General features: G+C 45.0%; 2 protein-coding genes across 4 annotated transcripts in view; both read left to right on the top strand.

The window, feature by feature from the left end:
- Positions 1–537: 537 nt before the first annotated feature.
- Positions 538–11,438, top strand: LOC119353488 (rho GTPase-activating protein 7-like). 3 transcript variants are annotated; one of them, XM_037620108.1, is made up of 22 exons: positions 538–931; positions 1,859–1,895; positions 3,187–3,263; positions 3,912–3,982; positions 4,147–4,225; positions 4,333–4,477; positions 4,570–4,689; positions 4,812–4,889; positions 5,018–5,073; positions 5,172–5,241; positions 6,185–6,272; positions 6,588–6,831; positions 6,974–7,180; positions 7,813–8,130; positions 8,341–8,390; positions 8,611–8,671; positions 8,750–8,833; positions 9,033–9,146; positions 9,228–9,334; positions 10,394–10,463; positions 10,741–10,923; positions 11,030–11,438. In XM_037620108.1, exons 1-22 carry the CDS (start codon positions 893–895, stop codon positions 11,216–11,218), a joined length of 2,487 nt encoding a protein of 828 aa, XP_037476005.1. In that variant the 5' UTR covers positions 538–892; the 3' UTR covers positions 11,219–11,438. The 3 variants fall into 3 exon arrangements, with proteins under 3 accessions (XP_037476005.1, XP_037476004.1, XP_037476003.1); XM_037620107.1 differs by having other exon boundaries at positions 539–931; positions 9,234–9,394; XM_037620106.1 differs by having other exon boundaries at positions 540–931; positions 9,228–9,394.
- Positions 11,439–12,750: 1,312 nt separating this feature from the next.
- Positions 12,751–24,145, top strand: part of LOC119357668 (putative F-box/LRR-repeat protein At3g49150) — a 34,829-nt gene continuing 23,434 nt past the window's right edge. Inside the window, exons 1-2 of the mRNA XM_037624536.1 lie at positions 12,751–12,861; positions 20,519–20,585. The gene's annotated coding sequence lies outside the window, so the exon portion shown is untranslated. The remainder of the gene's footprint in view (positions 12,862–20,518; positions 20,586–24,145) is intronic.

Raw genomic sequence — 24,145 nt, 5'->3', positions numbered from 1 at the left:
CAAAAAAAACGAGGCGCGATCTAGTTTAAGGTAAGATCCATTCCAGAGGGGCAAGGCCAGGATAGGGCGGAAAGGTTAATCTAAAGCAAGTGTGGACAGCTTGGCAGCGGGCCTTAGGGCATGGCCAATGCATAGCCCCAGGGTGATGCCTCTCATGCCATGTAGGATCGGATAACAGAAAAAGCAGTTTCGGATGGGGAAGCGGGATCCTCTTCAGGAGGCGGGTGCTTAGAGACAAAAAGTGTGGTCCAGTGCATAAAGTTGAAAAACTTAAAATGGAGAGGAGGGATGCATGTGTAGTGAGAGTCACTTTTTATTTTTTTTTATGAGGTCACTAGTAGTAGCTTGCATTGGGGAGAAAAATCAACACATATGCTTCAAATTATTTTTTTATCATGAGGCATATGTATCCATATGCCATCATTGTACATGCCCTTAAGAAATCGAGTCGAGAAAGCTTTGGGAGCAAGCTCCCCACCCCCACCCCCTACCCCCACCCCCACCCCCCACCCAAGCCAAAGTGGAGTGGACTCCCCCCAAACTCCTCGCAGACCGGAGAGAGAAATTTTACAGAGGGGGAGAGATCGCGGCGGGCGGGCAGCCCGTGTGTGTGTGCGTGCGGTCGCGTAATCGCTGTCGCATTCGCCCCCCCTCCACCCCCTCTCCCCAGCGGCAGCGGCGCCTCCAGAGAAACCCGAGCACCAAATCCTAACCACCGCCTAATCCCCGCTACGCGTCGCGGCGCTTCCACCGCACGCCAGATCGGCGGCGCGGGGTTAGATCCAATGCGGCCGCCGCTGCTTCTGTGCTAGTGGCTGCTGCGGTGGCGGCGCTGGTTGGTTGCTGCTTGATGCGGACGATCTGAGGAGGAGGAGGAGGAGGCGCGGCGGGGATGGCGGCTGCGGCGGGGGCGGCGCCGAGCGGCGGCCCGGTGAGTGGTCTTCTCCCTTCCTCCTGTGCGCTCTCTCTCGCTCTTGGATTCCTCGCCTGCGTTTGGGGGAGATGCTGTTTTTTTTTCGGGTGATGGGTCGGAGTTTGGTATCTCTCATGCCCGGGCGGCCGAGAGATGCTCTGCTTTGGCGTGCGGACAGGTGTTCCGCTGTTTTCGTTTGGGGAATTTTTGGGGTCGAGCTCTGGGAGGCGAGATGGCGTGGTGGCGGCTCTGATGCGAAAGGCGACAGAGCGATGGATGATGCGAGCTCGCAGGAGCTGCTGCTACTGCCTCTGGGTTTTGGCTGGACTGGAGAGACAGAGAGTGTATGTCCTATTACTCGAGCATAAGCGGATACGGATTTAATTTGGCTTGGAGTAGTAGCTGATTAGTGATTAATACGGCACATGAATGCCAATGGAACTGTTTAGGGGTGGTTACATTTAAGAAAAATGAAGGCATTCAAACGAGGAACTGCTTGTGTGTGCCTCCAATTGGTTTCAGAGATGTGTGAGTTCACCGATTACTTTGCAGGCTGAGGGACGAGGCTTCATTCTTAAGGTGCCTCGTGACTAGATAAGCAAGGATTTGGTGCAGGGGGGATTTAATTTTGGGAACATGTTCAAGAATTTGCTGGAGTTTTTCCTCGTTTCGTTTTCGTGTGCATAGGGGAACAAGCTGCATACATTCATCCGGCTACTTGGATAGCTTCCACCCGTATCACTATGAGAGACGTCTCATGATTCAATTAGCTCATTATGTAATGCATCAGATATGTAGGTTCCTGTTGAGCTGTCACTTTAACAGTGTTACGTTTATCTGGGTAATGAGTACCCGGTTGACTGACTTCTAAGCATTCAAGATACTGTTATTTGTTATCATTAATTCTTTGTACTGTTTCTGACATCAAAATTACCTCATAACCAGGTATTTAAGAGTGGCCCTCTCTTCATATCATCCAAAGGTAAAATTATTTACATCACACATTAGTTAACTATCCTTTTGGGGCCATAACGATGCTGCTTACCTTATTCTGTTTGAAACAAAGCTACATACACAAGTGTCGACATTAAGCGTTTACATTTGCCTTCCGTACTATTGTTAAAGGTAACAGTAGTGATTTTCTTTCTCTTGTTCTTGAAAAATTATCATCAAGAAGAAATGGATTATATGCAGAGCTAAAACATATATATCTTATTGATGATGATGCTGAAGGTTTCTCTGTATTAGTACAAAATATAATTAAGACGGGGGCTAGACCAAGTCGAGTTGCTTGTATTTTATCGCTCGAGAGAACACGAAAGTCCTGTCCCTTGAATTGATAGAAAGAAGAGTTCATAATTACAGCCTAATCCCCACACAACACTAAACAAGAGCACTAGTGCCCATGGCCAGGATCCGCCGTAACTCTGTCGCACTTGCTGTTGCCCAAGACCTTGCTTCCACCTGAATCTGTATGAGCAAGCACACGATATTTGGTTGGTTTCAATTGAGGACACATGCATTCCAATGCTTCCAGATCGACCATGTGGTGAGCTGTTTCATGGTTGCCGTTCCATACCCTTGAACCGTTGGTGCGGAGTTGATTGCCAGTCTCCACCACTCAGAACTGTCGAGTTACTTGTATTCACATAATGAATCTGTTGGTTGAATTGGATTGCAGATTCAAGCCACAGATGGAGGTGCATTCATAATACCATTATGGCACTATAGTTAGCTGTGTTTCCTGTCCATGTGGGAAAGTTCCACATAGGGCCCATTCCCAGTTTCCCCAATACGTTTTCAACATCACAGCCATCCATATCTGTTACAGGCCCAAAGTAAGAGAGGGAGCTATAGGTTCTATATTGTTTGTGACCAAGTTAGAATCTGTGTCGTCGGTTTCCTTTTAAAACCTTTTTTCTTATGAGTTCCCGAGTCTGCCATAAATTTTTAAGTACTTTAGTTGTATCCTGATACCTGGCTATGATTTCAGTTGTAGATCATCAAATTCAAAATTAATACAATTAGCTAATTTTCTACGAGATATTCGGATACCCTAAACCGAATCTTGTATAAGGCAACTCTCATAGTTTAATTCTCATTCTAGTTATTCGATTTGTGCTTAATCCATCTACTATATGGGTTATGGCATGAATTTTGTCAATCTACTATGTAAATATTCTTATCATTAAAAGGAAAATCAGAAGTTTTCCTACTTATACAGTTTTATTTTGCTTTTACCTGAAAATGAATGTTGCTCATATGATTTCCAGGAATTGGATGGAAATCTTGGAAAAAGCGCTGGTTCATCCTCACCCGAACATCGCTGATTTTCTTCAAGAATGACCCTGTTAGTATTTTCATTTTTGTCCATAATGTAGATGTGGATATCATGTATACTGGAAAGCACAAACTAAGCAGATTTATCAGACCAGTTTTTTTTTAATATTCTGCTTCTTGGTCCAATATTTCGGAACACGATCTAGTATAATATCCAGCTAGATGCTTTAATCATATCTCTTGATCACTTTTTTTTAATAGTCTGGTTTGATGTCCTGACATTTATGTGTGTATACTGTATACCAAGATCAATATCTTGTGTGAGTATACACTGTCTTGAATTAAGTGCTGAATTGCAGAATGGTTATTTTGGCTTTGCTGTTTTCAGTTTTCTTTTTGAGCGGAAGTTTTTTTTAGTTCAATCTCAGTGATGTCTTCTCAGCGCTTGCTGCTTGATGTGATTGCAGCTTTATTTCTTTTCTTCTGGTGTTCACCAACTTCTCATGTGGTCCTTTACTTAAAAAGTAAAAAAAATACCGAATTATGTTCAGTACTTGATGCTTAGCTGGCGTGAACCTGATTATTCTTGTTCTTGCCCTACTTAAACCATGAATGCTGTTTAATGGAGCTACTTGCTAGAATATTGTACCGTCCATTCATTGGTCCATCTTATGAGTTAATTCTCACTTCCTTGACATGCTTGTTCTCGACATTGCAGAATTCCTTACCCCAAAGAGGTGGTGAAGTGAACGTTACTTTGGGAGGAATTGACTTAAATAATTCTGGGAGGTATGTGTCATAAAAAATATATTCTTTTGTTGATCTCTTGATGCCTTTTGCAACAACATTGTTGTATTAAATGTTATTCATGGCCAGTGAAAAACGAGTCCTTGTTCTTCCCTTTTTTTTGCTTTTTTTCCCAGTGTCATACTAACAGTATTTCCCGTTCACAGTGTAGTGGTTAGGGAAGACAAAAAGTTATTGACCGTCCTATTTCCAGATGGTCGTGATGGTCGTGCTTTTACCTTGAAGGTATATATGTTCCCATTTAACTTGGCAGGTTCACTTCAGCAAATGCAGCTTTATACCTTTTAATGCTTCTTCAAAAGCTAAATAGAAGGACTTGCTACTTTTAACAGGCAGAAACATCTGAAGATTTGCTTGAGTGGAAAACGGCATTGGAAGAAGCTCTTGCACAGGCTCCAAATGCAGCTCTCGTGATTGGACATAATGGGATATTCCGTAATGACACACCAGATGCATACGAAGGAGCAGCTCCAAATTGTTGGTTCCTCACACTATTCTATGACTTACTGTTACTCATGACAAACTCAATCTCTGATTGTTTGTTCATACCTCTCCTCTGACGGCTGCAGGGAGAGAGAAGAGGCCTACCAAATCCTTGGTTGTTGGAAGGCCAATTCTTCTTGCACTAGAAGATATTGATGGCAGCCCTTCTTTTCTAGAAAAAGCTTTGTGTTTTCTTGAGAAACATGGTAAGACTAAAAAGAGTCAACTATCACTAATGTTTGGAACTGTCTGCACTTTGCATTTGGTAGCCGTATGCTGCCTCACAACCAATCTGGAACATCTAACCAGAAATGTGAACATCTTGCAGGGATAAAGGTGGAGGGAATTTTGCGTCAGGCTGCAGATGTGGAGGAGGTTGACAGAAGAATGAATGAATATGAGCAAGGTTTATTTCACTGCATAGTTTGACATTTAGAACAGTCCTGTTTTTAATTGGTGATGCTTTTGGTTTGGTAGTTTTAATGTCATTGTACCTATAGTTCAATTTGGGCATCTGTTTCTGTTTTATTCCAGGAAGGACTGAGTTTGCACCGGATGAGGATGCTCATGTTGTCGGTGACTGTGTAAAGGTACCTTGCTGTGATTCATTTGTGTTGTTTTTTCAAGTATCATTCAATAGTTCATGTTCGCTTGCCAACTATACTCATGTGAACATACACATCTGCAGCATGTTCTGCGTGAGCTACCATCTTCTCCAGTGCCTGCTTCCTGCTGCACAGCATTATTAGAAGCTTTCCGTAAGTGCTCTATTCATGTTAATCTATATAGGTCTTGCAAGAAGATATCTGTTAGGGTGGTTGATAGGTTATATGTTTTTACCATAACTTTAAGAACTATCAATAAATATAAGCAAATTCACTATTTTACATGATATTAGAATAAACATTTGCAGTATGCTAGATACTGCATTTGACCAACATTAAATATTTTTTAAGAATACTTGGAGTATTTACTGCTTTGCACTCATATCCTTGACTGAGTTACCAAGTACTCCCTCCGTTCCTAAATATAAGTCTTTTTAGCGATTTGAATATGGACTACATGCGGATGAATATAGACGTATTTTAGAATGTAGATTCACTCATTTTGCTTCGTATGTAGTCCATATTAGAATCTCTAAAAAGACTTATATTTAGGAATGGAGGGAGTACATCTTCTAAGAAGCATGGAGGCCTTTCTTCTGTGCATCTTTCTATGTCAGGAAAACTATGGATTTGGTTAAGAAAAACGAGACAAATACTAGAGTGGACTAAAAGTATCTAGAAGTAGTCAAACAGATTTGACTTCTGTTTTTTTTCTTCTTTTACTTCTCTCTGTTGGTCCTCATCAGCTATATTGGTGTTGTAGGCTAAGAGCCAACTTTAAATGGTACATTGGACTCATAGGCTAGACAAAAACCAGTAGCATTAAACCTAAACTATTTGAACATCTGACTACACTCTTGGAACATTTGGTACCTTAGCAAGTAGAATGCTCATATCATGGCCATGGATTGAGACTATCTTATCAGAAGTTGCAATTTAATAGAGGTAGTTAATATATGAAATTTCATAATGTTATTTGTTTAAAAAGATGTCTGTAGAAACCTAATGATTAGTATTATCTTAGTTATCTAACGATTAGTGGTAATTCATATTCTGCTCTTTACCATTCTTTTTCACTTCTATCGTCCTTGTTTAGGTCTAGAGAGTAAGGAATCTCGGATAAATTCGATGCGTGCAGCGATGTCTGAGACATTTCCCGAGCCTAATAGGCGGCTGTTACAGAGGTTAGTCTTCTTTTTGGGTTGACAATGTGTAAACAATTTTACCTGCAGGGATATCGTGCCAAGCAGTACTCCCTCTGTCCGGAAATACTTGTCTTAGAAATGGTTGTATCTAGACTTATTTTAGTTATAGATACATCCATTTTATCCATTTCTAGGACAAGTATTTCCGGACGGAGGGAGTACATTCTAAATATAATTCTTTCTATGATCACCACATGGTGAACCTAATAGTTTATGCAACTGGAGCAGAAACATCATTTCCTTGTCAGTAATCAAGTTAATTCTTCAATTAGCTCATATACATGATGTTTGCAGAATTTTGAGGATGATGCACACTGTTGCTTCTCATACTACTGAGAATCGAATGACTCCATCAGCAGTTGCTGCTTGTATGGCTCCTCTCTTGCTGCGTCCACTTCTGGCGGGTGAATGTGAGATGGAAGATGACATAGACATGAGTGATGACAATTCTGCTCAGCTCATAGCTGCTGCAAATGCTGCTAACAATGCTCAATGCATTGTCACAACTCTATTAGAGGAATATGAGAGCATATTTGATGTAAGTTTACCTGATGCTATCCCAGAGTTCATTGCCCTGATGATGCTATTCTAGGCAATTTAGGCTGATGCATTTGCTACTTGTTCTTCCACTTCCCGAGTTACCTTAAAGCTGCTTATCATAATGTTCATCACTTCTACAGGATGAACACCCAAGGTGTTCCCTCTCACCCGATTCTCGAATTCAAGATAGTGGAAGTGAGTCTACAGATGATGAAACTGTGGATGCCAAAGATAATGGATTTCATGATGCAGAGAATGATGTAGATCAAGAATTAGATGAGCGTATACTGAGTGGAAACTTGAGTGAAAGCAGTGCATGTACTGGTGCTGACCTCTATGACTACCAGGTTTGATATGGTTTGCAATTTTGAAGTTTCTAATCTAGAAATTCATGGTTACCAATCATATATTTGCCTTGTATATTTTTAAGATAGCTAATAAAATTGATTTGCTTCCAGTTTTACTGATGATGTATTTTTCTGCACGTTAATAGTGTGGATCAAATTTTGGCTACAATATCATAATCTTACAAAGCTTTTTTCCGGCTCCTTTCTCTGTAGAAAATTCCTACCTAGCCTATCCTCAGTTTATAGTTCATTTTATTAATGTTTGTGGTGTGAAGTTCCGAGTAGTCCAGTCTGAAACTGACTTAATTTTCAATGTTATTCAGCTAGCAACTCTTTTTGTGTCAATATCATTATGTGGTTTTTCCTTTCTTACTCATGTTATTAGTGTGATCAAATTTTGGCTACAATATCATAATCTTATAAAGCTTTTTTCCGGCTCCTTTCCCTGTAAAAAATTCCTACCTAGCCTATCCCCAGTTTATAGTTCATTTTATTAATGTTTGTGGTGTGAAGTTCCGAGTAGTCCAGTCCGAAACTGACTTGATTTTCAATGTTATTCGGCTAGCAACTCTTTTCGTGTCGATATCATTGTGTGGTTTTCCTTTCTTACTCATCTTAATGTGGCACAACAGGTAGACCCTGGTGATTCAGACGCCGAACGTTTTGTCACAGATAAGGCTTTGGAAGCAAAGTCGGATTTAAAGGATGCTCCACACAGCCATTTAAATCAAAATGGGACGATAAATGTCCAGAGATTACCGAATGGAAATGATCCAACAAATCTGGTTTCCAGTCATGAGTCTCCATTGTCAATGGGAGAGATTCTTTCGTCTTTGGATGCAGGAGTTCCTTTACCTGGTCCTGGAGCTGAACATTCTGCAGATAGGCAGTCCAAGTCCAATGAAACTCAGTTACATGTGAAGCGTTCTAATATTTGGGGACGGAGTAATGTAAGCGAGTCGTTACCTTTTGTTGTCTTCCTCTATATGTTTATGCTAGTTCAGTGAATATCATTCCGTTGACTTCCATTGTGTTGTTTTTAAAACTAGTCATGGTTTTGGAATAAATACACTACTCTAGTTACTCTTGAAGAAGCATCTGTAGTTGTCTACTGTAGCTTCTGTTTTGACCTTGTGGATCTAAACATGTGGTTTACACAGGCAAGAAAGAGCCAGCAGTCAGAGTTTGTTGATTCATCGGGTGAAGAAGAGTAAGTTCCCAGTCATTCCAAGTACTAATTCCCTATTGAGAAAGTTGTTGCTATTAATTTAAAAGTTTCTGTGCTATCTTTGTGGCCTGTGCTACCATTGATGGGTGTGGCCATGCTTGTCGCGTAGCTTTTAACTTTCTGTTGGATCACATGTAGTGATATTATCATTGAAGGGTTGATTTTGTACTTAACTATTTCACTATGCAAACGTACCTTTCAGGCTTGCTATCCAAAGACTTGAGATTGCAAAGAATGATCTGCAAATTAGGATTGCGAAAGAGGTAAGGAAGGAACACATATTCTGTAATTGTAGGCCTGTGATGTGGGGATCTTGCAAACTAACTGAAAATTCTTCTCAGACTAGAGGTAATGCAATCTTACAGGCTAGTTTGGAAAGAAGAAAGCAAGCTCTGCATGAGCGCCGTTTGGTGCTGGAACAAGATGTATGCCACATTTTCCCACTATATGAATCAACTACATTTCACACTTGTATGATGGGAATTTACCCATAATTTCCATCTTTTAAACTTGATCTTGTTGCAATTTTTGTTCAACAACATCCCATTAAATAATTATAAAAAATTCTGTAGGATTAAATGACGGCTTGATTCTTTGTTTGATCGCAATTGTTTGTCCCTGTAGGTATCAAGGTTGCAAGAGCAGCTGCAGGCTGAAAGGGATCTTAGAGCTGCATTAGAAGTTGGATTAAGCATGTCTTCTGGACAATTTTCTGGTTCACGTGCTATGGACTCAAAGGTACTGAAATGTGAATCTAGCAGCTGGTCAGCAGTTATCATACTTTCAGTTTTTGGCGGTGTCTAATTTCTTTGCCTTAAGACGAAGGCAGAGCTTGAGGAGATTGCTCTCGCAGAAGCTGATGTTGCAAGGTTAAAGCAGAAGGTTGCAGAGCTGCATGTCCAACTTAGTCAACAGCGCCAACACCAGTACGACTCTCTCGTAGACGAGAATGATCGTTATCAGCATCGTTCAAGTCATCTCCCACAGTAAGACAATGATTGATGTACTCCCTCCGTCCCAAAATAAGTGTCGCTGCTTTAGTACAAAGTTTGTACTAAATCAACGAGACTTATTTTGGGACGGAGGGAGTATTACTCATGATTAATAATTCCGTTCATCTGTCTTTTATGAAGAGCATACGGCATGGTGTAATTGTGCAATACCCCCAAGCTGTTAGTACTCCCTCCGTCCGAAAAAACTTGTCCCAAGCTTGTCCCTCAAATGGATGTATCTAGCACTAACTTGGTGCTACATACATCCATTTGAGGGACAAGCTTTTTCGGACGGAGGGAGTATATCAAATTAGAAGTGAATGTATCAGGTCCAACCCAAGCTGTTAGGGTGTAATTGTGCAATGTGGCTTCTGTCAGGCCAGGGCATCAAATAAACATGAAAAATTCAAAAAGTATAGAAATGTTGGTGTAATCTAGAGCGGGGTTACACATTTTAGAATTTGAACTCGTGTATTAGAAGGGTGAAACTATAGTTTTAACTATAACATGTGCCAGTTTTTTTTCTATTATCCTTTTTATTTCTACTCTTAACGCAAAACGAGTTTGAATTTGAAATTTATACATAGGTAATGTAAACTGAGAAGTACATGGTTTTTTATTTGGGTATTTTCATATTGATTTGGGCCCTCAACTGGTCAGGTACTATTTGAACCCACCCATGAAAGGACGGTCTCAAACTTAGATGTGCAAGCATGAGATTCCCTACTTCTGGATATAGCGGGTTACACTTGCACCTGATACGTTGCCATTAAGCTAATATGTACAATTACTTTTAAATATCAACATATATGCGGTATACTAAATGTCCACCAAGTTTTATGCTTAGTATTTTAGTAACAAAAGCGTGATGTTTATGTAGTAAGGCATAGTATCAGCTTAAAACATATGGTTTGTAAGTTGAATGTGTTCCGTTCTTGAATTATTCTTTCAGATTGTAATATATTAACAATTGCAAATATTTATTGCCACCAGGAGCTTTGTTCAACCAGGGTTTGATACTAAACTTGCTTTCTGTAATCAAGAGAAGAAGCAGAGGAACGAGGTTTGATAAAAACGCCCCTATCAATCTACTACCCTTTAGAAGTCTTCCAACCAGTTAGCTGAATCAAATCCATTATTCATTGCATTTCCATAATACTCTCCATTCCTAAACTGCCCCAGTGTCTTATATTTAGGAATGGAGATAGTAGTTTACAGAGCTCAGTTTGTTTTAGTTGTAAAAGGGCAAGCCAACAATGAAAAACTTAACTGGTGTGATGTGAAACTGGTGTTGCACGAGGATCATACTTAGAATTGAAGCCACGTTAACTTTCTGACAGGAGAGCTTGTCGGGCGCATCACACTGGAGAAGTATCAAACAGCACGTGCTGACCCAGGCTTCTTCGAAGCCCTTCTCCCGCAAGCACTCCTTGGATGCCTCTTCGAGCGATTCAAGGGAGACGTCGTCAAGCATGCCAGCGGAGAGCGGTGCAATGTCCGCGAACAATCCAAGAGCAGGGGAGGTAAGAGAAATCATTGCATCTTATGGTCCTACTGTATGGTCTTAACGCAAGCACACCAATCCTTTTCAAGGCAACCAAGGTGTTGAACTCTCTTGTTGTAATGCAGGCTGTCGAGTACGGGAGGCAACCACCCGTGCCGTCGTCCACCCTGGTTGAGCTGACGACCAGACTAGATTTCTTCAAAGAACGGAGGTCGCAGTTGATGGAACAGCTCCACAGTCTTGATTTGGGACATGGATCCGCGCCGCATGGTTTTCAGTACAAGTCTTCGTCCCCTTGGAACAGTCCGAGATAGGAGGTTTTGGTTTCTTCTAGTTCCACGTTTGTATATTCTTTTTAAGGATATTCGCCCCTTCTTTCGTTAGTTGTAGCAGCTGCTAGCGAGAATGTATATTCCTTTTTCTTGTTTACTTTTTGGCTGTGCAGCAACCTCATCCGAGTGTGATTTTGTAATGCTTTTGTAATGTAATGCATCTACGTAACGATTTAAGGGTTTGACACTTGTTTTGAGAGCATCTCTGACAGATGATGCATAAACGCCGCTGCGCCCAGAAAACTGCCATTTAGGGCACTTTGGTCAAAAATCGGTGCTCCAGCAGATGATGTATGTGCATGCAGTGGTGTAATTTCTTTTCCACCATGCCCAAAATATTGCCTCCTCGTGCTGCATATTGGCAGCACCGTTGCGGGCGATTCATCACGCACAACCACATGAAAAAGGGCCGTTTACATCACCTCCTGCTAAAAACACTGCTCCAACAAATGCAGCCAGGAAGAAAAAAAGCTGTTTAAGTCATCGCTTTTACATTGTCTGTTGGATTAACAATCACCGCGATGGTGCAAAAACCTTCTCTCTCGTGTCCTGAAACTAAAATTTTGCACCAACTTATACATCATCCATTGGAAGTCTTCTCTCTGCTGCTCTAAAACTATTTTTTTGCACCAACTTATACATCATCCGCTGGAAATTCTATGTTCGGTCATTTCACCGAATAGGTGGTGGGCGACAACAGTTTCAAGACATACCGAACAAAGTAAAGGGAGGGTTGAGTAGATAGAAGCGTGTGTTGAAGGACAGTCTATCCAGATTGAAGAGAGAAAGGCGACGTGTGTTGAAGGACAGTCTATCCAGATTGAAGAGAGAAAGGCGACGATTATAGAGAGCAGGGAAGAAAGAAGGGAAGTGACCCTGATGGACGGGACCGATGTGCTGTAAGCGGATGTCCGGACTCTCTTACTCCGCTTCACGATTGATCCGATACCGGTCCGAGGCTTTTCAAACGTTCATACACATTTTTTAATTAATTTTATTTTGAGTTGTCAAGATATCAGCTCAATAGTACATGAATCCACCCCGCAAAAAAAAAAAGAGAGTACATGGATCCGTGTTAGAGACTTTCTTGTAAACTTGGTCAAGGCTGATAGGCCTCCTTAAGTAATGGAATGTTTTTTCCCCGCAAAAAAAAAAGAAAAAAAATCCGCGTTGGAGACCCACAAGTATCCGAACAATCCGGATATATTAATGTCAGAGCAGGAACCGTTTATTTATTTTCCCCGCCCCTTCTTCTCCTTTTGCCGAGCGAGACGGGAAGACCCAAATCGCATCGTCGGTTGTCTCCGCGCGCCGCACCTCTCCATCTCGTCACGGCCGTCGCCCGTCGCCCTGCCTTCAGTGAGCGTCCAGTGCAGGCTACAGTCAGTTTGCTGTCCTCACTGCGCACCCCCCCGGTTAGGCTACCTCCACCGCCCCTCCAGTCAGCGGCGACCGGCGGCTTCACGCCCAACCGCACCCGCCCGTCCTCAATCACCTCCACCATCGTAGGTGATCCTTCCCGCCGCCTCGACTCCGTCGACCGTCCCCGCCGCCTACGCCACACCTTTGTGTCGGCATCTCCCCCGGCCACCGCGCCGCCACCCCCGCGGGCCGTAAGCACCAAGGTACGTAGCTGGCAAAAGAATTCCACATTTTTAGGGCGTTCCTGATCTGTTCCCTTTTTGGGCTGCAATTTCAAATTTCTGAGTTATGTATTACAGTAGAAGTTTTCATTGATAATAATGCACAAGCTGTTTATTTTAGAGGAAAAAAGGGCACCCAGCCCCGTCTCCAATTGTCACTAAAATGAAACCAAACATTCCACATAGCGCATGAGCACGCCGCTGCAAGTCAAGCTCTGTTTTCAAGCCCCAGGCGCAATCCTGAGCTAGATGCCGTCTTCAGTCAATCTGCGGGAGGATTCCTCCGCATGTTTTGCCTGCCCAACAATGGAGGCTCCCCATCCAGCGGCATCTTCAGAAGCCGGCAATCCTGACAGAGACGAAGGCCTCAACCGACGCCCCATCAGCCTGGATCCGGCCACAGCTGTGGACTTGGGCTCATGGCAAGCGCCCAGAGTGAAGCTGTGATCTCCAGCACGCGCTCCTTTTGCATGTCCAGACTCCAGAGCACAAGATTGCCCACTGAGAGAACATTAATGCTATGCCTCTCAGGATCACCTGCACACCAGCCCATGAACTTCTGTTAAAACAGAGCTCATTCCTATATTTCCACAGACCATAGAGTTGCTGCATGAACTAGGTTAATTGTCTGGTGTTTTTTGTGACTGATCCACCACTTAGTAATGTACCTCAAAGTTCACATTAGTGTTAACCTAGTGCGGGTACTAAGATTTCTCCGCGCCTTAGTGGCAACAGCACAGGCAAAGAATGCGCGCGTACAGGCATCTTCGTTACAGAATAGGCAGGATAAATTGTCAAGATTTTGCCTTTTAGCTAGGTTATCTCTAGTGAGCAACTTATTATGAGGTAAAAGCCAAAGAAAAATATGGATTTTAGGAGGAACATTAAGTTGCCAAACAGCAGGAATATGAACAGGGACGGCCCCCCTCACAACAGCATATAAAGACCGACAGAGTAAATACCATTGGATTCAAGCTTCCACATCACAGCATCGGCATCAGTATTAAGCCGAATAGACTCAGCAATATGAACAAAGTCAAACCACTGGAGGAGCAATCTGTTGTCCACACACCTTCTAAAAGTAATCCTAAGGTTAACACCATCCCATGTATCAGCAATAGTGATGTGGCTATTGTACTAATTACAGAATAATACACGGCCTGTATGTGGCTAGTGTACTAATTTATAGTTTTTTTTTCTAACTTAGGGTCCGTTTCGATTGTTAAAAGTTTGTGTTAATTGAGCTGAAACCTACTGTTCATGGAGTTCAAAGCTCAGCTTCTTTCTCCTCCAACACGAAATCTCAAATTTCATGGTTGAAAGTTCCTATTCTGTCAGCTGGAAGTTGAAATCATGTCATTTCAAAGCTATGGATTCACATAGTTGCATGAGTTTGCTGTTGAAATCTTTTCTTTACTGAGTTGAAAGGTTTTTAAGACAAACAGGCATATGCCCTGCTTTATACTACCTCCGTTTTGAAAACTGACGTGGTTTTAGTTCAAATTTGAACTAAAGCCACGCCAGTTATTTCCGAATGGAGGGAATACTAGAAAGCAAACTTTTTTTTGGGTCTTCTGGGACACCAGGACATTCTTGCTCCTGAAGCAAACGGTAGCAAAAAAAGAAAGCACACAACACCCAACTTAAGAAGGACCAACAAGCACTCCAACTGTCCCACATAAGATAGAGATAAACTCAAAGCTCCCCACAACTCCATACAAGTACTCCCTCCGTCCCAAAATAAGTCTCAACTTTAGTACAACTTGTACTAAAGTTAGGACAAAGTTGAGACACTTATTTTGGGACGGAGGGAGTATCATACAGAGCAGAATCCTAGGCATACCAAGAACACAAACCACTAAGCTGAAAGTTGTCACATGGAGTGTTCTTTTTTTACCCATTGTCTCCTACGGTGGCAGATTGCTGGAGACAGAACAGGATGGAGTGAACAGGGAGCCATCACACCTTTTCCGTTTTTAAGCCTGAACCAGTGAGTTTAAGTGCTTCTGATAAAATCCAAAAGATGTTGGGACTCATTCATTCAAAGTTCACAAATTAGGCTCCCTGTTTCTCACTCCATCGTGTTCTCTGTCCCACGGTGACCTCTTTAGCTCCCTCTATTGTTGTTGTGTTTGAAAGAAGGGTGACGATTTTTCTTGGGCCATGGCTCCTTGTGTGAGAGGCGGTGGAGGAGGCATGAGACCTCTCTGCCTGCCCCATATCATACTCCTGTCCAGGTCACCCTGGAGACATCGATATTTCTCGGTTCAAGTGTGCGTCATGTAAGTTACTATAATATTATGTTGGCTTCACTTTGATGCTACCTCTATAGTTTCTTATCCAGGTTGAAAAATAGCTTTGCGGCAACTCATGAATTTATGGATTGTTCAAGTCCCTTGACCCCACGAGACTTTAGATCTGGAATAAACTGATGCCATGAATGATTTTCTTTGATTTGGGTTTGTTTTTGAAATGAAATTTGTGTGCTACCGCGTGCTGAGATGGAGTTGTCACCTGTATACAATATGTTGCGTTACTGCATGCTATTTCTTCTTCTGCCATTAAACAAATGCGTATGAATGCTTTTTTTTAATGCTATTACATTAGTCGAGTTGGTAATTAAGTAATTTGACAACATGAAAGAATGCTACCTTCTCATCAGCTCCTAGAGTTGCTACAGTAGCCTCCAACCCATCAATGGCTTCCTCCTCACTATTAGAAAAAGGGCTATAGATGAGATTGACACTAATGGCGCACCAGACAAGCGGTGCGCCATTAGTAGCGGTGCGCCATTAGTATATACTAATGGCGCACCACCTTCTGATACGCCATTAGAGTTGAAACTACTAATGGCGCACCCTGGGCCAGGTGCGCCATTAATATCAATTTTTTTTTGAACTAGTGCGCCTGTCCAAACATACTAATGGCGCATCCAGACACAGTGCGCCATTACTAGTTGTAACTAGTAATGGCGCATGGAAAGTACGCCACTAATGTTGTTTTTTATTATATTTTTTATTCCTTTTTTTGCAAAACTACTAATGGCGCACTGTTCCACCGTGCGCCATTACTAGTTTAAACTAGTAATGGTGCACTGTGGAACAGTGCGCCATTAGTATGTTTTTTTTTGCAAAACTACTAATGGCGCACCACCAGAAGGTGCGCCATTAGCAACCTGGATTACTAATGGCGCATTTAGAGTTGGTGCGCCATTAGTAAGTGGGCAGCAACAAGATATTTTGGACAGCCTCTCCTACCCACACTCACTTTCTCCCCACTTCATTCTCTCCTCCTCCTTGTCTCGGGTGCCTCCTCTTTTTCACCTCATTTCCACCATAGATTCATTCAATTTAAGTGGTTAAATTACCTTGTTTTGATAGGTAAGTAAGTGGGGAAGCTATATTTATGTTGTTCTCCCTACAACAATGTGCACATGCACTTTTTATGGCCTAGCTAGATCTATGTATGTTCGTGGTGTTGCATATGTTTGTGGTGTTGCATATGTGTTTGTGTTTGGAGGTGTATCGGTATTTGAAATGTGATAGTTGCCAATATTTTGCCGGAATGTTGATTCATTTCCGTTTCGGCGAGAATTTTGGCATTAAGCATTCTTTTTGGTCCTATTTTTAGGGAAAGTCATGCCAAATTTTTTCTTGGTTCTAAAATATCATTTTGCTCTACCCCGCAGGCGACCATGGTCCGCACGATGACCGAAGGCATCGTGAATAGGTTTTTGAGGTCCGCGAAGGCCGAGATGCTTCAAAAGAACGAGACGGAGATAAGATGTCCGTGTCGAAGATGCAAGCTGAAGAGCCTTATTGCGGACCCGGATTTCGGGCAGGTGCGGGACCACGTGCTCTTGCGTGATTTCATGGATGGCTATCGGTGTCAAGGTGATGAAGATGACTACGAAGTCGTCCATGGGGGCCGGGCAAGAAAAATGAGGAAGGGCAGCAAGACAACCACCGCGGCTCGGGCGGGCGAGAGACGAAGAATCCCCAGGAGATGATCATGACGGTGATGCTGTACACAGTCATCATGTAGAAGATGCAGGACATGATGATGAGGAAGATGCCGGAGCAGACGACGGGCATGATCATGAAGATGATGATGCCGGCGGAGCAGACGACGCTGGACCATCGATGGGCTGGGTGTAGGACCCTCATATTCAAGAGCTGCTTCTCAAGCAGACGGATAATGCAGGAGCTGCCGCCCGAGAGAAAGCCAAGATGGATCAACTTGAGTTAGACGCGGTTACTCCATTGTATGAAGGATGCAGGCCCGAGGATACCCGTCTGAAAGTAACGCTCGTGGCTCTGGAGATGAAGGTAAAACACAAAATGACCGACGCATGCTTCGACGAGAACATGTCATTCTGGCACGAACGTCTTCCCAAGGGGAACAAGTGTCCGACCAGTTTGGAGGAGGCGAAGAAAATCGTGTGTCCTCTGGATTTACCGCATGTGAAATACCATGTGTGCATGAACAATTGCATCATTTATCGGGACGAGCACGCGGAGTCTACCATATGTCCGGTGTGCGGCGTCACTCGATACAAGAAGAGGAAGAAAGCTCCTCGAAAAGTGGTGTGGTACTTTCTGATCACTCCTCGTCTGCAGCGGTATTTCGCGGACCCTAAGGTAGCAAAGCTCCTGCGTTGGCACACGGATAGGGAGGAGAAGAAGCGAGAAGATGACGCAAATGATCCGGAGATAGATAAAAAAGACAAGATGCTGAGTCACCCTAAGGATGCGAGCCAGTGGCAAGCGTTGAACTTCGAATACCCAGAATTTGGGAAGGATCCAAGGAACATCGTGCTGGGCGCGAGCACCGATGGAGTCAATCCGTTTGGCAGCCAGAGAAGCACACATAGCACATGGCCTGTGTTTGGGTGGATGTACAACCTTCCCCCCTGGTTGTGCATGAAGAGGAAGTACATTCACATGAGTATGCTAATTGAAGGGCTGAAACAACCAGGGAACGACATCAATCTGTATCTGGGGCTGCTGAAGGAGGAGCTAGACACACTGTGGAAAACGCCAGCCAATACGTGGGACGCCGCAGAGAAAGAATATTTCCCTATGAGAGCCGCACTGCTCACGACGGTGCACGACTATCTCGGTTACGGATATCTCGCGGGGCAGGTAGTCCACGGATTTTCTGGATGCGTAAGGTGCATGGATGACACAACGTATCACCAGCTAGATAGAGATTCCGGGTCTTCAAAAACCGTGTTCATGGGACATCGAAGGTGGCTTCGCGACGATGACCCGTGGAGGAAACGCAAGGATCTGTTCGATGGTGAAACCGAACCCCGAAAATGCCCGTGTACAAGGAGTGGCGAGGAAATAGACAAGCTGTTAAAAAATTGGAAAGACTGCCCACTGCCGGGAAAGAAGCAAAAGGCGCCAGAGCCGGGAAAGAAGCAAAAGGCGCCAGAGCCGCTGCTGAAGGTATGGAAAACGAGGTCTGTTTTCTGGGACTTGCCGTACTGGAAGATCCACCGTGTGCCTCACAACCTTGATGTCATGCATATCACGAAGAACGTGTGCGAGAGTCTGCTTGGTACCCTGCTCAGCATGCTAGAGAGGACCAAAGATGGGCCGAAAGCAAGGGCAGACTTGAAATCAATGGGCATCAGGCAGGAGCTTCACGCTATATATGATGATGATGATGATGATGATGAGGCGAAGCAGGACACAGAAAGTCGTCGCAAAGGCAAAAAGGCCAAGAAGACCAGAAATGACTACCCTCCCGCGTGCTTCACTCTAAGTCAGGAGGAGATCGAGCAGTTTTTCACCTGCCTCCTAGGAGTAAAACTTCCTTACGGTTACGCGGGGAAGATAAGCAGATACCTAGACCCAGCGAAGCAGAAGTTCAGCGGGATGAAGTCTCACGACTGTCACGTGCTGATGACGCAGATACTTCCAGTTGCAATCCGTGGGATCATGGACGCGCACGTCCGTGAAATGCTATTTGGCCTATGCAACTTTTTCGACGTCATCTCTCGGAAGTCGATTGGCGTGAGGCAACTCAGAAGGCTACAGGAAGAGATCGTGGTGATACTATGCGAGCTTGAGATGTACTTCCCGCCCGCATTCTTCGACATTATGGTGCATCTGCTGGTCCATATAGTGGAGGATATCATCCAATTCGGGCCGACGTTCCTGCACAGCATGATGCCGTTCGAAAGGATGAATGGTGTCATCAAAGGATACGTTCGCACCATGTCACGTCTAGAGGGAAGCATAGCCAGGGGCTTTCTGACCGAAGAGTGCATCTCCTACTACACGAATTATCTAGGCATCGAGAACCCCGTTGGTCTGCCCGTCAACAGGCACCTCGGCAGGCTCGCTGGATGGGGTCACCGTGAGGGTCGCCGCGAAATGCATGTCAACTTCGAGGGTCGACTCGCCGACTTTGAAAGAGCAAACCTAGTCGCGCTACAACACATAGACGTGGTCGATCCTTGGGTGGTAGAGCACAAAACCTTTATTAAGAAGACGTACAATGACCGAGGCCAACAGAGGACGGACGGAGATATACTCAAAGAGCACAACTCATGTTTCACGCGTTGGTTCAAGCAGAAGCTTCTATCGTACCCTTTACATGAGGATTCTTCCGCGGAAGAACAACTCATATTCGCCTTGTCACAGGGCGCCGAGCACAACCTGATGACCTATGAGGCGTACGATATCAACGGCTACACATTCTACACCGAGGCCAAGGACATGAAGAGCGATGGTTATCAGAACTCCGGGGTAACGATGGAATCCTACACCGGTAACGACAAGGACAGATACTACGGAAGGATCGAGGAGATCTGGGAGCTGAGCTACGCTGGAGAGAAGGTCCCGATGTTCCGTGTCAGATGGGCCAAGAGCGTCCTAAAAGAAGACCGGTATTTCACCACCATGGTTATACCCGAAGCCAAATCCAAAACCGCGGGCGCAAACGTCACCGCGAAAAATGAGCCATGGGTACTGGCTTCCCAAGTGGACCAATGCTTCTTCATTACCGACCCGTCAAAGCCCAGTCGTGTTGTCGTGAGGAGAGGCAAAAGGAAGATCATCGGAATGGATGGAGTAGCCAATGAGCAAGACTTCGACAAGTACGGCGACCCGAGGATCGAACATGACGACGATGATGAAGTAGCAACATACACCACAAGAAGAAGCAGGACCACCCTACCTAAAGGACGTCCGTTCCACAGAAGAACTCCATTTGCGAAAAAGAAGGGCAAGAAGATTTTGAACAGATAGCTAGCTAAGATCGATTGTATTTAAATCGTAGCCTTCATTTCTCGATTGTATTTCATGGGCACTTTTTGAACTATCATGAATATTTTTAAATTTCATGGACACTTGATCTCGATCCCCCTCCATCTCGAACGCTATCCCACCTCGCCAGATCCCGTCCCCCTCGCCGCCGAGCACCCCCCAGATTCTGTTATTGAAGTTTCATGCTTCCATTTATCAACAGAATTCCGGTTCTGTTTTGAAAGTTGACGACACAGAAGATGCATCATCGTCTTCTGCCATGCTTAGTTTTTTTATCCATTCTTAGTTTTCTATCTGTCATACCAATATTAGTTATGTAGAGTTCTCATCTTATGTAATGTTCAACTCTGACTAAACAGGTTCTGCAAACGGTCTTTTACTGCACTTGACTGAAGAAGTAGGTGTCTGCTATATCCTGCACTTGAGGTGAGTTGTGTTCTCAGGTTTACATTGCAATGGGCACTCTTCTTGTAAACACAAATTCAGATTTATATACTATATGCTGGCATGACTGTTTTTATTAGGCAGGACAGTGCAGTAGTTGATGTATCTTGGGTTAATATTAACCTAACTATTCATTTTTCCTTATGTTAATATTAAAATGTCCAGTGTATATATATTTGAAAATGACTTGGAGATGCATATATTGTTTCACATTCTTCTTGTATCTGATCTAGTATTGCTTGTAGTGGTTTGTCCGAAATGTTGAATGATACTGCTTGAAGATGCATATATTGTTTCACCTCTTCACATGCCAATGTATTTTCCATGTTGTGATGGAGGCCTTTTTTTGCCTTGTCCACCCGAGAGGCCCTTGAGTTTGCTGGAATGTCGATTAACTTCCGTTCCGGCAAATTCGGGTACTCCATATGTCCTATTTTCAGCAAAGGTCATGCTGAAATTTTCCGTGAATTTTAGCACGACTTTGCTAAAAATAGGACATATGGGGTACTTGTGACTAATGCATGGGCCGGGGTATCTTAGTAGTTAATTAAGTAGGATCAAGTGCCCCGGAGTACTTGTGACTAATGCATGGCTTTTAGGGTGCCTCGGTGTCGATAAAAACCGAAATGATGAAAGCTTAGGCTTTTAGGGTGCCTCGGCGTCGAAAAACCCTCAATGATAAAAGTTTAGCTTTTAGGATGCTTCGGTGTCGACAAACCCTAAATGATGAGACCATGATCTTGTTCCTTGACAATAACCAACTTTTTGACCAAACTTTGTTCCTACTTAGAGAGAACCATGGCCAACAACGATGAGGCCGGGGGTTCGGGCGGCAAGGCATTCTGGGAGCTGTCCCAGGAGATGGAGGAACAACCTCACTTGTATGAGGACGCCGCCTTCCCCACCGATCCTGAGACCACTGATGGTACCGCCGAGGATGACCCCACTGATGCCACCACTGATGGTGCCGCCGAGGATGCCACCACTGATGATGGCGGCGCACACACAGATGGCAGCCAACCGAAGAGGCAACGGAAGGACCGGCGCCCGACCGTGCTCCGCACCCTCAAGGAGGAAGTTACTGAAGTGGACTCCGACGGGAATCCAACGGCGCCCAAACGAATAGTCAAGGGGTACTCGCTTCAGCTCGGGTGCATTCTCCAGAGCACCGTCTCGATCAACACCGAGAACCTGAGGCATCCTGACCAAGGGAATTTGCGCAACCTCCTCTTCACGAAGCTGCACGAACGATACAAGTTCCCCGCTGAATTTGAAAACACAAGCCTCAAAGGGAATAAAGTGAACAATGTTGCCCTCATGAAGATGAGCAAGGCCCTGTCTACTTGGAAAAGCAATGTGAAGAGAATGATCAAGAAAGGTGAGAGTTATGAGAAGATCAAGGAGAAAAATCCTTCGATCAACGAAGATGACTACAACGACTTCAAGATTAATTGCTCGAGCACCGCAAACTCCGAATCAAGTCAGTGGGGGAAAGAAATGCGGGAGCTGAACTTAGGGGAACACACACTCGGTCCCAGCGGTTACAGAGTGGCGGAGCCTATATGGGACAAGGAGGAGGCGGACCGTGCCGAGCAAGGCCTACCGCCCCTCTTAGATAAATACGGTGACAAGCAGACCAGGAACTTTGTCAGGGCCCGGTACAAGAAGGACCCGAAAACAAAGGAGCTTACCACGGATCCGAAGACCAGGGCGCTTGAGCTTGTTCTGGTAAGGAATACACCCCCGTGTAATTAGCTCCATATGGTTGCATTCTAATTAATGAAGCCAAATTTCTAAATGGTTCACATTCCTTCCGCAGGCGACTGAAAGCAGTAGCGCGGGGTCGACTAAGAGCAACCCTTGGGACACCACTCTAAATAGGGTGTTGAATGTAATGAAGAACAAGGATAAGCTCAGTAAGCCGACGTCAGCTGGTCGTGTGGCCGGCAAAGGCTTGTCGACAAAATGGTCGTCAACTATAACACTGGTGGGCGAAAGGAGAAAAAGACCAGCTCGGAAAGCCAGGCGCGCGAGGTTCAAGAACTCAAGGCACAGGTGGCGCGGATTCCGGAGATTGTCCAAGAGCAAGTGCAACAACAACTCGGAGCGACGATCACCGCCATTGTGCCTACCTTGATCCAGGGGTTGAGTGCGTGGATTGCGGGCGGCCAACAGGGGCCGCCCCCGATTCCTAGCTTCACGACCAGCAACTCACAGAACGCGATGGCGGGGCCATTGGTGTCTCCGGCGGAGGCGACATTGGTGTCTCCGATGCCGGCACGGGAGCTTAATGCACCCGGGTGTATGCCGGCCGGCACCTCTGCAGCAAGCGGCCCCTCCGTCAACTGCACGCTCGCCGTTGGCGGTGCTTCGACATTAGCCGAGCTCGACGCCATCATTACGGTAACTAATTAAGCCTCTCTCGGCCGAGGACTTCATCTCCTTGCCTTTGACTGGGCATCCCTGACGCCCTACATGTTTTCGCAGGGCGCCGCCGACGTTCCGTGCACTCTCCTGCACTTCGTGAACAATGAGTTGGTCGATGTCGCCAAGGGCAAAATCGTTCAACCGGGCAACCCCTTGTTCCACGGTACCCAGATGCCACCCAACTTGTTTAGGGTTCAACTGGTTCGGGTGCTGCCAGGCTGCGACGAGTTGTTACCTCCGATTCGACCCGTCGAGGCCGACGATGATGACGTGATGACCCTCAGCGCCTGCCTGAGCTGGCCCCTGCTTTGGCCGAAGAGCCAGATTCATTTGGGGGTGGGGGACACCACCCCAAAGACAACACCGCCAGTCGTGCCGGCGCCAAGTCGGCCCCATGGCAAGACCGCCGCAACGGTGCCGGACATCCCTATGCCACTGGATCCAAACATGCATATGGCACAGGATCAGAATGACGACGACGACTATACATTTGGCAACGTCGATCAGTACTTTGCCGATCATGGGTACGGTGGCGACTTCATGGGGCCTCCTTCTGAAGAACCCAACCCAACAAAAGACGTGCGCGATCTAGCTGGTACCGCGGAGAAGCCAAGTTGCAACAGGCGTCGTCTGCAGTTCAGCTCTCAGGAGACGCCTCCAGCTGCCGACTTCACCGAGCCTCAGATAGGCGAGGTGCGAAATATTATCAGCCCCAACACACTCAAGAAGGCGGTCTGTGAGCAGATCTCGGTCCCATTACAGGAGAAGAAGAAGGCACGCAAAAGAAAGACTAACAAGGGTGCGGGCCAGCCGGCACCGAGTACGATCCGTGCTCAGGACGGGCCACCTTCACCTGAGGATTTAATGAGGAGGTTGCATGTGGCGGGTAGGCCGATGCTACCGAGAAATATGCTCGATGCTGCAACCGGTGCTATGCGGAGTCTGCATGACAGTGTTCTTTCTTTGGAGAAGCGGCGTCTCAGAGAGAAGGATGTGGCATACCCGGTTTTCGCGGCCAAGGTGCCAGAGGGCAAGGGCTTTGTGGATAACTCCATCGGGGGTACGATCGTCCTGCGGTTTGATGACATCCACGCTATGTTGAACCTTCATCCGCT

This window comes from Triticum dicoccoides, chromosome 2A (genome assembly GCF_002162155.2).
Source record: "Triticum dicoccoides isolate Atlit2015 ecotype Zavitan chromosome 2A, WEW_v2.0, whole genome shotgun sequence".
NCBI lineage: Eukaryota > Viridiplantae > Streptophyta > Magnoliopsida > Poales > Poaceae > Triticum > Triticum dicoccoides.
The sequence above is the reverse complement of the archived record's forward strand: the minus strand, read 5'-3'. Positions and strand labels throughout refer to the sequence as shown.

What these genes read in the sequence shown, in the direction of transcription:
- LOC119353488 (XM_037620106.1), top strand. Translation starts at nt 893, where the DNA reads ATGGCGGCTGCGGCGGGGGCGGCGCCGAGCGGCGGCCCG. An exon ending in CGGCGCCGAGCGGCGGCCCG is followed by an intron (nt 932 to 1,858) that starts GTGAGTGGTCTT and finishes CCTCATAACCAG; the next exon opens with GTATTTAAGAGTGGCCCTCT. An exon ending in ATATTTGGGGACGGAGTAAT is followed by an intron (nt 8,131 to 8,340) that starts GTAAGCGAGTCG and finishes TGGTTTACACAG; the next exon opens with GCAAGAAAGAGCCAGCAGTC.